We start from the raw sequence: 17,500 nt of genomic DNA on the forward strand, positions 1-17,500 counted from the left end.
CCTTTAATATACTTTTTACCTCTGATTACCTTGTAGCTAAGCCTCTGCAGACTGCCTTATTTTAGTTCTTTTGACAGACTTGCATTTTAGCCAGTCAGTGCCCTTTCATAAGTAACTCCAAAGGCGTGAGCACGTTATCTATAAGGCACACATGAACTAACACCCTCTAGCTGTGAAAAACTGTCAACTGCATTCAGATAAGAGGCAGCATATGAGCCTTACCTAGGTTTAGCTTTCAACTAAGAATTACCAAGAGAACAAAGCAAATTTGATGATTAAAAAAAATGGAAAGGTTGCTTAAAATGTCATGCCCTATCTGAATCATGAAAGTTTAATTTTGACTAGACTGTCCCTTTAAAACATAATTTCAGCACAGCAGAATTTCTTCACAAAAATTTAAAAAATGAAGTAACAACCAAAGTACGTTTTGGACCTGGCTAATTTATTAGGTCATCTATTTTGAATTTTGTCAGAAATTTGTTGATTTTTTTCTTGTTATAGAAGTACCTACATAATATACTTGCTTCTTGACGCACAAAGTCTAATAATTACTTTACTATTGTGCCATTATTATAATTTATTTATTATTATATTTATTTATAAAGAGACAACACAGAAAAGGTTTGCCGACCCCTAATCTAGACTATAATACTGAAAGGCCTTCACAAATTAAGCTGTTAAGACTGCAAGATGCTTTTGTATTTCTTCTTGTTTCATATAACAGTCATATCCTGAAGATGGCACTTACAGGACCAGGAAGTTACAGCCAACTCTTCCAAACGCCATAGCTAATTCATCGTGCCGAGGGTAAGATAGCACCACAACTGCAATACAAATTCACATACAACAAAATCAGCCTGTAAGAAGACAGCTCACAACACTCACCTAAATCCTCAATCTTCACCTCTGGTCCTATCGTGAACTGTGGCATGGGGGTACATGCTTTTCACCAGAGTGAGAGGCTGCAAGAGAAGGGAGAAAGGTTTTTCATCTGAATTCATTCTAACAAGTCATTGTTTTCCAAAGAACCCAACTTAGACTCTCTGGTTTTGTCCCTTAATATTTTCTTGCATTCTGCTCTTCTCCCAGCTCAGCTCCATTCCCCTAAGGTCAGTTACATTCCTTCCGCCTCATTTCCCCAAGTGCTGCTTCCTCCTTTCTTTCCTCCTCATTCCCCTAAATGCTGCCTACAGTCCTTCCCCCTAATTCCACAAGCTCAGGCTACATTTCCCCAAGCTCAGCTACATTCCTCTCCACTCATTTCCCAAGTGCAGGCAACATTTCCTTTTCCCCCATTCCCCAAAGTGGTGCTATATTCCTTCCCTCTCATCCCCCAAGCTCAGCTACATATTCCTCTCCTCTCATTCCCCAAGCAAAGCACATTCCATCCCCATCATACTCCAAGTGCTACTACATTCCTTTCCCCCCTCATTCCCCTAGTGCTGCTACATTCTTTCCCCTCATTCCCCAAATGCTGCTACATCCTTCCCCCTCATTCCAAAAAGCAGCTTCATTCTTTCCCCCCCTCATTCCCAAGCACAGCTACATTTACTCTCCTCTCATTCCCCAAGTGCCGCAACAAGTCCTTCCCCCTAAATTCGCAAGTGGTGTTACACTCCTTCCCCCTTATCCCCTAAGCTCAGCTACACATTCCTCTCGTCTCATTCCCCAAGCGCAGGCAACATTCCTTCCCCCTCATTCCCCAAGTGCTGTTACATTCCTTCCCCCTATTTCTCCCAAGTGCTGCTACATTCCTTCCCCCTCATCCCCAAGTGCTGGTACGTTCCCCCCATTCTCATTCCCAAAGCACAGCTACACTACTCTCCTCTCATTCCACAAGTGCAGGCAACATTTCTTCCCCCTCATTCCCCAAGTGGTGCTACCTTCCTTTCCCCCTGATCCCCCAAAACTCAGCTACATATCCGTCCCGTCTCATTCCCCAAAGGAGGCAACATTCTATCCTCCTCATTCCCCAAGTGCTGCTACATTCCTTCCGCTCATTTCCCCCACATTATTCCACAAGTGCAGCAACATTCCTCCACCCCACATTCACAGAGTGCTGCTATAACACCATCCTCCCCCTCTTCATTCTTAAACTCAGCTACATTCCTGTCCCCTCATTCCCCAAATGCAGCTTCATTCCTTCCCTCACATTCCCCTCACCTTATTCCACAAGTGCAGCTACATTCCCCCCACCCTATTCCCCAAGTGCAGCTACATTCCTTCCTCCTCATTGTCAAGTGCAGCTACATTTCTGGCCCCCACTCACTCCGAAGTATAGTAGTTTAGCTGCATTCCCTCCCCCCATTCCCCAAGCTTCAGTTACATACCTTAACTAAACCTAAAGTCTGCTCTACAAGGATGTGCTGCCAGAACATCGCACTATACCTTTATTTATCTTCCAAGCTATGCTTTCCTCTATCCCAATATTTTTTGCATTCTGCTGAGCACATTAACCTAATCCCATACTACATTTTTTTTTCTGTGTACCTAATTCATATCTACAGTTCTTCTCACAGCTGCACAATATGACTACCTATTATTTTCTAACCACCTGCATATTCCACAGCGCTTCACAGGGGGGGGGTACACATTACAAACACAAAGCCTGTAATAACTCAGACAGGAACAAATAATTTGGAAAACTGACACCCACCAGCTGTGCAGCTCCCAAACCCTCAAACATTATTCCCAACACCCACCACACTGTACTACGGCACATCACAGGAGTAGTATATGAGTGCCAGATAAATGAGAGTTTGCAGGTAATGATACCTTTAACTGAGAATACCTTTTCCACATTAGATGTTTAGGAGTCTTATGTAAACTGCATGAGACAGTTAGCTAATTCTTTGTTATTGCGTTTTCTCTAACATAACTACAATCTGACAATTCATCATGGAATTTACATTTACTTGCCCCAGGTTTTGTGTCAGTAATGAAGGAGTAGATTTGGAGATAGGACATATATCTGTAGCTGCCATATTCTGTCACTTCTGCACACAAAGGGGAAACAAGGATCTTGATTTCCAATGTAACAAGAGGATCACAGTGGTGGTGTCCCCAATCAGATGCAAAGCTCCTTGGATCACAATAATTACAGAACAGAAAGGGCGTGACAATAAGCTTGACTGAGAGGAATATCATATAAGCACTGTGGACAACCTGAGTGAATGGGGTTTATAACCTAGCTGGGGGGGCAAGGCTTGTTATTTTTGTAGTGGGGGGGGGGGGCTTGAGTTGGACAGGAATGATACAAAAGATGAAAAATGCAATTATGATGAATTAAGTGTAGGTACACAGTGTAGTCAGGGCTTACAATTAATCCCTGAAACTTTTACTCACTGGTTGCACAGCACACAAACACCTTTCATCTTCAGACAGGAACGCCTGTGGTTATGAGTTGGTGTGGCTGTAACAGAACAGAGAAAAACATTAGTGTACACAAACTACCAGCGCAAGTATATGCACTGATATGAGAAGATACACATTGATACAGGACACAACTTGACTTATACATACTTACAAACACTAACATACATACCAGAGTGACAGCCTATATTCTATGTGTTTACCACTTAACACTATAGACTAATTCACATACAAAAAACACACACATTAGACAGTGGACAGACAAAACACACAGAGCAACATGCACTGATCAGAATGATTGTTACATACACAACAAATTCACTCAGACAATTTACACTGATCGGCTGATTAGCCTTATATATATATATATATATATATATAGAATACCAGCAGACACTACACACTGAACATAGAAGTCTCTCTTCACATAACATACTGGTGAACACAGCAGATTAACTCAACACACACAATTATGCAAAGAAAGACTATGAAACACGTTAATAATCACCGAACATACAGATTTAGTTTCACACAAAAGTTACACAGGTCTCTGGGCTGATATACAGGCAGGGCAGGAATGTGCATATGTATACTGACAACGAAACAGAGCACACTAACAGCACAATGACACCAAAAGCATTTAACAAGTAATATACCCTAAACTTCACTCATGAAGTTCACAGACTAACTTGTTACTTACAGATGTAGTAGTACTCATGCCCTGCGTAGAACTCATACCCCAATGAGAAGGCGCTATATCTTTGAAACTTTTTCAGAGAATTTGATTGGGCTGTGAGGAGCATGCGGTCTGTTGCACTCCCAGCGTTTGTATCCTTGGCTGATGTTGCAAGTTCTGTACCCTTCATAGCCCACCATATACAAGATGTACTGCTCCATTTTATGTTCAGATATTGTCTCGTTGTAATGAGGGCAGTAAATATCCAAGTAGTCATTCACATTCACTTGAACGGTATAGCCGTCCCGCCGCAGACTGCAAGACACAGATGGACAGAGGTCAGTGGGGGAGGGTGTAAAACATAGGCCAAGCATGAATTTAGAGACCAGTAACACACATATAGTCATGCAGATCACCTGTATACTTATGCATAAACACTAGAATATATTATCATTGAAAATATCTACCAGAGCATTAGATTTTCATTTCTACACAGAATCACATGTTCATACAGATATGTAGTTGCCCATGCAGACACACACGTGCATATATACTGGCATTCATGTGTGCTATTCTGTAGGCGTAGCATAAATATTCATGTGCATACAAGGGCATGCTCTTCTCCTCGGGTGCCAAGCACTCTCACCACAAAAAACAAGCCATGGAACCAGAAGCCCTTAGGCAGCTGAGTTTCCGCTGACTGTACCTTCCCATTCCTTGAGCTTATACTTTTATTTTTTCAGCTCTAATCTCTACTCTCAGGACTGAGAATTAATTAGGAACAGTGAGCTGGCCAAAAGCACTTAGCAACATTCACACTGTACCTGTGACGCACGCGCACCAATTGTACCAGCAGGAGGGATGAATATAATAGATGCAGCCCCCAGAGACCGCAAGGGATAAGGACAAATGAAAGACCTGTGAGGTTTGCAAAGCTGCAAACATGTAAAGGAGAAACTTGCATCTGAGGATGGCCTGCGAGGTGAACAGGGTTTTTTATGTGAAGAGGAGACCTGTTATGTTGTTTTTCTATAAACAGCATACAATAATATTGCTACTCTATACACTGTACATGGAGTGATGATTTTTAAAAAAAATGTAGTCGTGAGTTGTTTTATAAAAAAAAAAGAAACAGAACACAACACATGCACGCCAGAGATAGACCTCAGCAACAGAAGCACATGCGTATTATCTGTTGTATTCACCTCCGCAATAAAAGCTCGTAGCTTCAACTTCACTGTGGGGTGGCATGGATAGAAATTATTCCCTAGTTCATCACTTCCCATTAAAGCCCTCAGTTTTTCATCACCTCAATGTTGTTTTCCAATTACAGGGACAAATGGCTGAACACATTCTTGCTTCCTATGAGTGGGTAGAATCGACGGCCTGCGCTAGACACTCAGATAGTATCATCAATTCCAGTCCTCATTATTCTGACATCATGCACCAGCAACTTAACATGTTTAATTCACATTGCTCAGTAAAGGCAGAAAGAAAGCAGGGCACGCGTGCACCCGGGTAAAGCTACATAAGACATCCAGCTCGGTCTGTGCTGCTAATGACATTTAAGAGATCCCTTTAAACTCGCTTACTGCTGGAACACGCTTACACCCCTGGCCGTTTTAGAAAGGTCAGCTATGCAATTTGGTACCAGGGTCAGTCTTTGTGAAGGGACACAGCATACGTGGTACCATATGGGCAGACAGGAGTTTCATGTCCAATTCCGTGCACTCTTACCCAGCACAGCTATAGCTTTTGCCCTGCAGGCATCCTCTCACCAGTGCCAGAAACCCAGCACCTTGGCAGAAGGACAGATGCAACCCTAGTGGTTAGTAAAGGTCATGCCAAAGAGGACAATGGTCACTGTGGTGTCTAGCTGAGGAAATGCAAAGTACATTAGCTTTGTCAAGTGGGCATTATAATAATTACAAAAAGGGTGCGGGGGACACTTCTGCTCCTCTCCTTGCAGAGTGCACAGTCATTTGTCACTTCTACCTAGGTGCCGTAAAACAAGTGGCAGCCAAGCTCATCGCTTTTGTAACCATTTTCTTCATTTTTCTATGAGCAGATGGAAGGGACACTGGACCTATAAGTGGTTAATGGGAGTTAAGAGCACTGCTATGCTATTTACTTGGCAATCAAGGAATGAAATAACTGATGAGTATGCTACTAGCATTTAATGGGTTAAATCACTGCAATGTTTTATAAGCCATCGCAAGTTAAATTACAGCGCGTTTCTGTCAAAAATGTGTATGTCTCTGTCAACTAGGGATTCAATAACTGTGGTGAAAGATAGACAATAGTGATTTAAGCTCTTGGTTGCCTGGAATATGCATACAGCAGAAATGTAAATGCCCTGATAGTAAAGAATTTATGCAGCAGTAATTTATCCCTTTACCTGCTACTTGGTACTATTAACCCATGTATGGAACACTACCATGTAAAAGAACTGGAATGGGGAAGTAGAGTGCCAAGTCTCAATGCTATGTATATACGCAACAGCCAACATGAAAATAAAAAAAAGTCTGTGTTGCACACAACTTAGAACAAAGGAGCAGCTATGCTTGTCTAGCCAAAGTCTACAAGCTCAGAGAACACTGGCCATCTAATAAACATCACATAGTCCTGTACTGTAACCATCACTTAAATATCTCCCTGCCCAGAGCACAATGACTATCTTTCTAACATTATCCAACCCTCACATCATACACTGCTCCACCAACACCCAGAGTAGATAAAGTTCCACTAACAGGACCCAGCGCAAAGGATAGAGACCATTTGGTTAACATGACACCAGAACACAACAACAACTACTCTTATATCTCCAAAACCATGCTGCTGTAATTAACCCTCATCACCAGAAGACAAAATGTATGAAATCTTAAAAAAACAAAACAATGGATATGCAGGTTTGGGGGACCAGGGGACTGGGGGGTGATACAAAGCAAACAGTAGATAAAGTTAGACCAGACAGTCAGCAACTGATCAATCAATGCATTCAGATATCCAGATACGTAGGTAGGCAGTAACATACAAATTCAAATAGATACAAGGACAGTCTGATCAATACAGACTACTAGACACGGATAGACAATAATATTCACAGATATTGAGACGTGTTGTTGCTGGTCGCAGAACATGGCTGCGAAATGTAGATACCTAGGTTGTGTAGACACAGTCAGTCCGCCAAAGGATAAAGTTGCACTTATTAGGTAAATTTCTTTTTCTTTTTTGTGTATAAGAGTGTTTTCCAATTTAATGTGGCTTTGTTTTCGAAAAACACAAAAACCGTAATATTTCTTTGCTGGATAAAAAAATATGGCTTGTTTTTATGATTGTCGGGCAAGTAGTCACTGTTTCACCAACTGAGCTGTTGTTCTTATCAGCAATCTGTGTCATGTGGATGATTAGAGCACAAAAAGGAAACAACTTTAACTCAACATACAGGTAGCATGGGTAACTATCACTTGTTCATAGGTATGATATTATTTACCCCCCAAAAACAGGAGCCAACACATTACGTAAAAAATCAAAATCCAGCCAGAAAAGTCAGCTAGGAATATTACTATTAGATAGGTTTCTCTGTTGTGGAATTTATCAAGCACTGCATTAAATATCATTCTATTTAACAATGATTCATTAGTGTTTAGCCCTGAGATGTATTAAATGAGAGATAATGCATATCATTGTTGCAGATAATGTGGAAGTATCACATGCATGTTGCAATCCCCAGGAGCACAGCAGGGAAACACTATTAATTTAAAAATGCACATTTACATGGTGTAACACATTACAAGACCTTGTTTAAAGCTGCGGCATGGGCCTGTGGACTGAAAGGGCAAATGAAGTCATTTAGGCCTAAAAAATAAAACCTTGCTGTGTCTTGGGCCTGGGGGTGTGAAATCAGCTTCTTTTAGGCTTAGAAATGAATTAAAGATTGCTGCACTAATACTGTGGGGTCAGGAAGGATCCCCCCAGGGACATTAGCATCTTCCAGGTAAAGACAGACAACAGCGCAAAAAAACCTGACAGCCGCCGCTGGGAGTCCCTCTCAGCATTATACACAGTCAGCTGTCACTGAGCCCCAGGCACTGCTCTATCTTTAGCAAGAGGGTCCCATTTATACTAATTAAGAGCAGCTCTGTGCAACCCACCACAAGACGACAGCCTAGCGCTGCATCCTGCCGCAGCCACTTACAGAGACAAGACTCACGCTCTAGAGAGGATGCAAAGGCTCTTTGGTGTGCTGGCTTCATCTGCTGTAAACTGTCACAAGCAGAAACCTGGGCTGCTCTAGTAAAGCGCATTATGAAACCAGACTGTAGGGCAGGACTTAACTAACAGGCGACACATTTTGTATATATATGCAGAATTATTAGCCGAAAAACAGAACAATTTCTAAGAGATGTTCCTCTTTCCTACTGTAGTCAAGTCTACATTGTACTGGTCATTAGGTCATCTCCTATTTTATGCTAGCTATGAAGCTTCAAGGGAAGGGCATAATTATCCCTTTAATATTTTCTAACTGAGCAAACAGGTCGTGTTCAAATTATTTTAAGTACGTCACATGCAAGGTCTAACACCTAAGGTACAGGAGGGGTTGTTGTGAATTGGGGCTGCAGGGGGGTTAATAGTGGTGCCAAAAATACATGTTATATTGAAAGGTGGGTCTAGAGGGGGGAGAAAAGAGATGTTTAAAAAACATTGGGCAGGAGGGATGTGAACTAGTAGGATAAGATAGATATGCAGTTTAGGGAGAATAAAACCAGTTTAATCAGGCATTAGTGCCAGGCCAAATGCCACCTCAGGCACCACAATTCTGCATATGTCTCACATAAGAAGCCAAGCAGGAGCAGGACAGCTCTTGCCTCATTAAACGGGTAACAGAAGGCCTGCTCTGTTCTACCCCCAACCACAAGGCAAGAATCAGAACGACGGCAGCCACAATGACAAGGGGACAAGTCGCAGAGCGCCTGCCGGCCTTAAGCAATCACTGACATAACTGGGGCAGCTCATGAGAAAGGGACAGGGAGTAGGTCTGCTGGCTTGGGGGAGGTCAGAGATCTACTTTACCCTTATGTGCCAAAGCATCATTTATCTTCTTTAGTAAAATCATTAACTCAGTCTCAGGCATTATATGAGAAAGAGGAGTCGAGAGGAAAACATAATCAGGCGACAGGACAAATGTGGGCATTCATGTAATGCAATTTAGAAGAAAATGGACTAAAATAGGGGTCAGTCCTGCCGAGGTAACTGGGTGGCCAGCTCATTAATCATTTCCTGTATGAGAAGGGCTCAGATGAACAAAACTTATATGCAGCTATTACACAAGCTGTGACTTCTCCAAAGAGCTGACAATCTTAAGAGCAAGTGCAGCTGCTCGGCCAAGGTGACACTGCAATGTTGACTGTGTGCTGAGCTGGGACAGCACACGTACGCGCACAGTTACACTGTCTGAAAGGTTTCTGCCTTCATTTCCCAGAGACCAAATCCGCTGAGAGCTCTCACCGACTCCCAGCCCTGTCTTAGCAGCCTCCTCCTGGCTGCAGTGTCTCTTCAATGGGACTAATTTAAGCCGGCAGGCACACACCAAGCTGTACACGGCAGGGAAAGAAGGAAACAGTTAGAAGTGAGGCAGGGGGAGCGTACAGTGACAGATCGGGGGGCACAGAATGTTGGCAAGGAAAATAGGCTCAACAAAGCAGGGACGGAGGGGAGGAAGAGGGAAAGGGAGGGGAGGGAAGAGTGAAGTGAGGGATGAAAGTGTGAGTGGGGAGACATGCAGTACAGCATACGGAAGATAGGATGAAAAGGAGAGAAAGAGGAGGGAGAGTTGTGAGGGGAAGAAAGCAGAAAAGAAGTGAAACCCTACAGATGGGAGAGAAGGTGGGGACAGCAGCAATGAAATGGGGGAGATGAGCGTTTGGGGGTGGTAGGAGTATTGTAAATTGGGGAGGTGCAAAACAACCAGGAAGAGAAGAAGAAGATGTAGAAAGAGTGCATAAGGAAGAAAGAATCACATTAGTGTAGATAGAAGGGGAATGTTTTAAGGGAATAGAGGGTGAACTAAGAGAAAGATACATGGTAGAGAGAAGCTAATTAAAGCAATTAAAGACAATGGAATGAAGGGAGAGCACAAGAAAGATGGGGGGGGGGGGGGGGGGGGGGTTACACCAGTACAAAGTAAACATTATCTACAAATAGAGACTGGCAGATGCAGAAGACATGCCAACTAAATAAAGTGTGGAGTCATAGAAGAATAGGTCCAGCTAAGATGCCATTAAGGTGTTTCATTAATGAGGAAGATAAAAAATCCCTTTTGGAGAATAATAAAAACACAGTGAGCACCACATGCCATAAACAGAAAAGTACAAAATACATCCACAAGAAACTGAGACAATATTCCATAATTCCCTTAAAGTGAATGTAAGTGCCTGGTTTTTAAAAATTTGATTAAAAACCAGGGGCACTTTAAATTCATCAAAATTTACATTTCACTCCTGTTGTAAAAAAAAAAAACTTACCTTTTAAACTTCACAGCAGCTCCAGCTTCCTCCACCCGTCGCAAAGCCTCTTCCTGGGTCTAAAATGAGGAATCTGGCTTCCTCCAATAACGGCGTTGAATCAGACACTGATTCCCCCCGGGGGGGGGGGGGAAGCTGTGATTTGAGGATGATCTATCCATCATTTCTGACATCAGAAATGCTTGCGATGACCAGGAGGAAGCTGGAGCTGCTGTCAAGTTTAAAAGGTAAGTTTTTTTTTTTCACAACAGGAGTGAAATGGAAATTTTGATGAATTAAAGTGCCCCTGTTTTTAATCGAATTTTAAAAACCAGGCACTTTAGCATCAAAATTTACATTCACTTTAAAGCAGGGTTCGACAAACCCAGGAGCCAGGGAGCCACTGGCTCCTAGAATATTTCCCCTGGCTCCCAACTTTTGGGATTATTCTCCATATATATCTAAATAGAAATACCACTGTCTATCTCCTAAAAGTTTATCTGGCTCCTAAATTTTAAACAGATTTGCCGACCACTGCCTTAAAGGGACCACTCAATACAGTAGACTCACATAATTAACAAGTGCATAACAAAAAGACAATGATTTAACAACTACTATGAATTTCAAATAAGCAGTAGATTTTTTTTCTGACAAATTTATTTTTTCTCCTATTTTCTAGCCCCTTATATCATGTAAACAGACATCAGCCAATCACAAACTAGTATAACGTATACCCTGTAAACTTATGCACACGCTCAGTAGGATCTCGTTCCCCAGTGTGCATATAAAACGACTGTGCAAAATTTAATAGCGGAAGGAAATGGAAAAAGTGTCTTAAAACTGCATGCTCTATCTGAATCATAAAAGGTTACTTTGACTTGAGTGTCCCTTTAACCTGAAAAAATGTAATCTATAATGCCAATAAAGATAAGAGATAGTGTTAATAGATAATATGGTAGAGAGTGTGACAAGAATATAGCAGAGCGATACAGGCAACGGGTTCATAAACAAAGAGCAAAACAGCAAAATGGGCAAAGTAAGTAAGGGAAGGAGATGAATCATTGTTCAAAAAGGTACAAAAGATAAAAAGTCAGTGGTAGGAAGAAAGAAATGTGTGAGTAAGAAGAGGTGAAATTGAGACTTTAAAGAGATTATGGAGAAAGTAAAATCAAGGAGGGATGAAAAGGGTGAGGCGCAAGACAAAGATCAAAGTTCAAAGAGATGAGATACAGAGGAGGAAGAACTAAAGAGCAAAGGCCAGGAGAAGAGTGTAAACGTCTAAGGCTAAGAGCACTGTGCTCAGTTTCTGAAGAATATTTATTTATGAATCTGGGAGCTAATCACAGTTTTTGTTTTTGCCCTCATTTGCCGGCATCCTCCAGTTCTTTACACCTGATAAGACTCTCCCAAGTCTTCAGGCTCCTGACACAGAAATACTCACAATGAATGATGGCATCTTACAGACAGTGGGAACGGTGGTGAGCGTATACAGTGCGAAACGCTCATTTTCCAGGCACTACATTTTTAAAATAAAACACATCTGTGTATTTATAGTTTCATAGTAGATCTAAATGCAGTTTCAAGGGCTTATATCTTGAGGAAATGTTTTCTATGGGAGTTGTCCCTATCAGCAAGTGAGAAACAGATACCTGTGTGTCACTTTTTATTAGTTTTATTTTAAATTTAAGCAGCTCACCCTTATTTTATGCAAACAATATTTTATTTGCTCTTTTGTATACATGGTAGAAATATTGTGCACATGCTTAGTAGTAGCTTGTTCCCCAGAAAGTGTGTGTATGCATATATATATATATATATATATATATATCTACAGGTGGCCCTCGTTTTACAACGGTTCAATATACACCGTTTCAGAATAACAAACTTTTTTTCCAGTCATGTGACTGCTATTGAAAAGCATTGAGAAGCAGTGCATTTATTAAAATAGCCAGTAGGTGGAGCTGCCCGCTTATGTTGCAGCAAAGCCAAGCAAGCTGAAATTAATCAGTTTAACCAGACCTAAGCTATCGAGCAGATTTCAAAGGAACAAGATCTTCCTGTCTATAACTCAGTCCAGATTGGAATGCATAGAAAGAACTGTTTGCAGAAAAATGCAAGTGAAGTCTGTGTTGTGTGATTATTTTATTAGGTTTATAATGCTGTCTAGCATTTAAAGTCTTCATTTCAAAGCTTTAAAAATAATTTATTAGGTGTTACTAATGACAATTTTGAGAGGGGCCTGTAACCTATCTCCCTCACTTCTATTGACTTACATTATAAACTGGGTTTCAATTTACAACGGTTTTCGATTTACAAACCATTCCTTCTGGAATCTAACCCCGGCGTAAACTGAGGGGCTACCTGTATATATAAAGAGAGAGAAAAAATGTGATAATGGAAGTAAATTGAAAAGTTAAAACTGCATGCTCTATCTGAATAATAAAAGTTTATTTTGGAATGAGTGTCCCTTTAACTCTGGGCTACAACTTTGCTCATGCAAGCCTGAAGCCAGATCCTTTGATAAATCTGACCCAAATAACTTAAAGGGACATGGAAGTCAATTACTTCCATTATCAAATTGTGCACAGTCTTGTTATGCAAACACTTTCCTGAGACACCAGCTCTTACTAAGCATTTGCAACAGTTCACCATGTATTCATATGAGACAGTAATTGGTCGACAGCTGTCACATGATACAGGGGTCAGGGAAACGTTAATATTGTCATAGAAAAACAATTTACTATTACATTCTCTTTGGACTATTCATCTGTTGATTAAAAACTGACAAATTATTTATCTATTTATAATTATGTGGCCAAATATTAACACAGAACAGGGGAGTATTTTCACACACTCACTCAATTTCATTCAAAATATACCCTGAGAAAGCTTCCTGCTCCCTTACTGTGCATTTAATACAGAGCTGTATACAAACAGCCACATGTATACACACAGGCATTCAGTATTTCCTTGCTCTGCTATTCACCACAGACAGCTCTGCCCATAAATAATAAATAGAGTATACACTAATGATACATCAAGCCAGGCAGCTGTGAGTGACGCTCTCAGGAATCACTCAGGACAGGAACATCAGCTGAAGTGGTCTCAGCACTGCTGACCTCTGACGTCTGAGAGCAGAGGCACTGAGCATCGCCTACAGCTGTGTGAGGCATCTGAATGGGCAAAGCAAGAGATGAATGCGGGCAGCATCCTGATGGAAATCAGTGTGGGGGCTGGAAAGCAGTGCCAGGGAGGCTAAAAGAAGAAAGCACCGGTGGTAGATTGATAAAGGTGTGGTGGAGAGGATGCTATGAGTTCAAGGGTAAGTGGGTATGCACCAGGGGGGGGGGGGGGGGGCAAAAGTGCTTGCCACTGTGAGGGGGGGCACCTGGAAGCTGTAAGTGAATAGTGCATAAGTGCAGAAAAGCTGAGCTGGAAGCAAAAGACTTAAAGGGATACTCAAGTCAAAATTAAACTTTCATGATTCAAATAGATCATGCAATTTCAAACGACTCAACCAGCTTTCCAATTTACTCCCATTAATAAAATGTGCACAATCTTTTTAGATTTATGCTTTTTTAGTCACCAGCTCCTACGGAGCATGTGCACGAGTTCACAGAATATACTTATATGCCAATTGGAGCATACACTACCTATTCATTGTAAACTTTCAAGATGTCCAGATCAGGAAGAGTGGGGCCCAAATGCCCTGTATAAAGCATCCCCGGTATAATGACAACTACAAATTCAGAAAAAGACAAAATTTACTGGGTGATTAAAGGGACAATAAATACTGTGTAGCACCTCATTTATAACTGTCCTTAAATAAGCTTAGCAGTGGAGATAAGCGGGTTTTAAACCTACAGGAACTTAGATTACAACACAACAGTACCCATTACTTTATAGAGACATAGGGCCCAATTATCAAAAACTCGCCGTCATGGAGAGAAATCTAATCTTTGCCATAAATCATCTGTGTTTGATATTAGTGTTTAATGTACCTTTAACTAGAACAGGTTATTATGAAGACTATTAAGCCATTACATTTCTAGGGGCAAACAGCAAAGCAAAATAACTTGTACTCAATATTAAAGCGACATTAAACCCAAAAGTGTTCCTTCATGATTCTGATACAGCATATAATTTTAAACAACTTTCCAGTTTATTTCTATGATTTAATTTGCTTAGTTCTTTTGGTATCCTTTGTTGAAAAGCATACCTAGGTAGATTCAGGAGCTGGGAGCTAGTGGCTGAGTAGTGTCTGCTCATATATTCCTCTTCTAATTGGCTAACTGATGTGTTCGGCTAGTTCCTAGTAATGTATTACTGTCCCTTCAAAGGTATAAGCAAAATTATTCATAGAAATACATCGGAAAGTTGTTTAAAAATATATGATCAGAATTATAATTATACAAAATTTGAGTTTCATTTTCCTTTAACAAAATGTAAATATCCTGTGTCAAATACATTGATAATATCTGGTATTGAACCGTTTTTACTCTTGCGGTTTCATTATCAGAAGAAGCATTGTGCAGCTGTACTGTACTCTGGCTGGCACACAGCCCTACTCCCTAGCATTGAAGTATCACCTGTATAAAACCTGATGGGGCTTCAACCAATCCCGTACTAATGGCTCTCTCTTGTACAACATCTCCTGCAGATGAGAGTAATCTATTCTGTGTGCAAGCTATTGTCCAACTGTCAGACGGTTATCGAACTGCATACAAGCAAGATCCTGCACACCAGGTAACCTAAGGAAGACTGGATCTGTGCTGGATATTCCGCTACAACCTGCAATTCTACATCACACACTCCTGTATTACTGTAACCTCTGTACGACAGACTTCTCTTTACCACTGCTGGGACAGGCTTATTGTTATATTATTCATATCTATTATTCATTTATGCCAATATTTTTAGCCTAGATGCTTAAATTATAATGCAAACAGAGGAAGATCGAGGAATGCCACAACAAAGGAGGAAAAAAAAAAAAACAGTCTCATGCTTTGGTTTTCATTTTCCTAATACTGAGATATGATTCAGCCACCAAGGTCACATAAACATATTTCAAAAGATTTCAAGCACTGTGTGCGAGGACAGTTTTCTCAGTCAATTTATTATCTGGATATGTAAGCTTTGCACTTCTCCAAACAGGAATTTATGAACATCTCCTAACACATAAAAATACGGTTTGAGTTGGTAAGAAACGCAGCCTCGCAATAAATGTTAGGTGGGATATGTAGACGCATGACTCCTCTTTACTCATTCTAACAGAATATTTTGCTCTCTCCTTTGAAGTTTTAAGCTGGCAAAGAATATTCCAGTCATTATATTATATAGGTTACTAACCAAGAAAAATATGCTTTATTACATGGAGCTGCTGATACTGAGGTGTAATAACCATACATTAATAAGTTAAGGAAAAACACCAAAGTGACTGACCCTTTAAGGGACAGTCAACACCTTAGTCATCTTAAGGTCTTACCTTAGATTAAACTGCAAATAGTCTCCTGCACCTTTTCTATATCATGCAGTAGAAATGGTAAAAAAAAAGTTATTTTAAAATGAATATTGTTTATTCTCACTTTGAAATAGCTGCTAAGCTCCACCCACTGATGACATCATGATCTGGGCTGCATCTTGGCACTCTGCTGAATAGCATTGACAGTCTGTTGAATCCAACTGGTGAGTCTTTTGTGATTGGATGCCATATGCAGCCCAGGTTGCCATGTCATCAATGGGCGGAGCTTGGCAGCCATTTCAAAGTGGACAGAAACAATATTCATTTTAAAATAACTTTTTTTTTTACCATTCCTGCTGCATGATATAGAAAAGATGCAGGAGGCTATTTGCAGCTTAATGTAAGGTAAGACTTTAAGATGACTAAGGTGTAGACTATCTCTTTAATATCAAGACATTCCATAAAAAGTCTAGAGTCTGAATAAGACTTACAGCAAAGTTTGTAGGCAAGAATAAAAAAAAAAAAGTTATGGAACAGCTGCTCTACAAAGAAAACACAAAGGTCCATACAAGCGCTCCTGAGGCTTAGCACAAATTCACAGCTTGATAAGAGAAATTGCAAATGCCGAAATACAGTGAGTTTCCTGCATTAAACTATATGAACTGTCGCCCCCCACAAAGTCCTATTAAATTCCCTGCTTAGTAGATGCAGGGGAGAAGCTCATTCAGATGGTGATAGCCTCGATATAAGGAACAGGCCATGCAGAAAAATCCCAATATCCATGCTAATGTCATCTAACTGCATTCTAACACATGCTGACCGCCAATATTAGGATTTGCAAAGGAAAGACTTCTTAAAGAATGGTGCAGAAGAACAATGCTTGTTTGAAGAACCACGTAAAACTTAAAGTGCCATAAAACATTTTGAGTTATCTGCACATTAGAAAAGAGTCAACGGAGGTAAAACAGTGTGTGGGGAAAAAAAAGCTTATAAGTATTTTAATAAAATTTCCAAAAATCTGCAAAATTACTTACGCTTTAGTGTAGCCTGCTCCACCCCTCTTTTCAGTGTCCTACCCCAAAACCTTGTGGTATAATATAACAAAGTGTGCATGTGAGGATAATTACCTATGCAAGCAAGAGGTGTTGAGGAGGGACAACAGGTACTGCTATTGTTTGTTGCCAAGTGGATTGCTCGTTTCCATGGGGATAATGTCACATGCTTTGTGAAAGCTTAAGCGTTATACTATGCACTGCTTTAGTCAGGTGTCATGTGACTCTGCCCCTTACCGTGCTTGTGCAACGAGTGCATTCTGCAAAAGCTATGGCCTGGATAGCACCTTCGATATATAGAAATGCCCAAGGGGGAGCTTGCTGCAAACAAACTATGCCTTAAAGGGGTTAATAGGGGTTTAACAGAAACGGTTTTGCAAGTAAGCTTTGGCTGCATTATATATTTAGAAACTTATGTTAGTTCATACTGTTTTAT

At 40.7% G+C, this 17,500-nt stretch overlaps 1 protein-coding gene across 1 annotated transcript in view; it reads right to left on the minus strand.

Annotated features, from left to right (window-relative positions):
* EFNA3 (ephrin A3) overlaps positions 1-17,500 on the minus strand; it is a 181,767-nt gene that overhangs the window by 45,385 nt on the left and 118,882 nt on the right. Inside the window, 6 exon segments of the mRNA XM_053703449.1 lie at positions 886-933; positions 936-962; positions 3,346-3,370; positions 3,372-3,412; positions 4,073-4,142; positions 4,144-4,363. Coding sequence (XP_053559424.1) covers positions 886-933; positions 936-962; positions 3,346-3,370; positions 3,372-3,412; positions 4,073-4,142; positions 4,144-4,363 — 431 coding nt within the window.

Source organism: Bombina bombina, chromosome 1 (genome assembly GCF_027579735.1).
Source record: "Bombina bombina isolate aBomBom1 chromosome 1, aBomBom1.pri, whole genome shotgun sequence".
Lineage (NCBI taxonomy): Eukaryota > Metazoa > Chordata > Amphibia > Anura > Bombinatoridae > Bombina > Bombina bombina.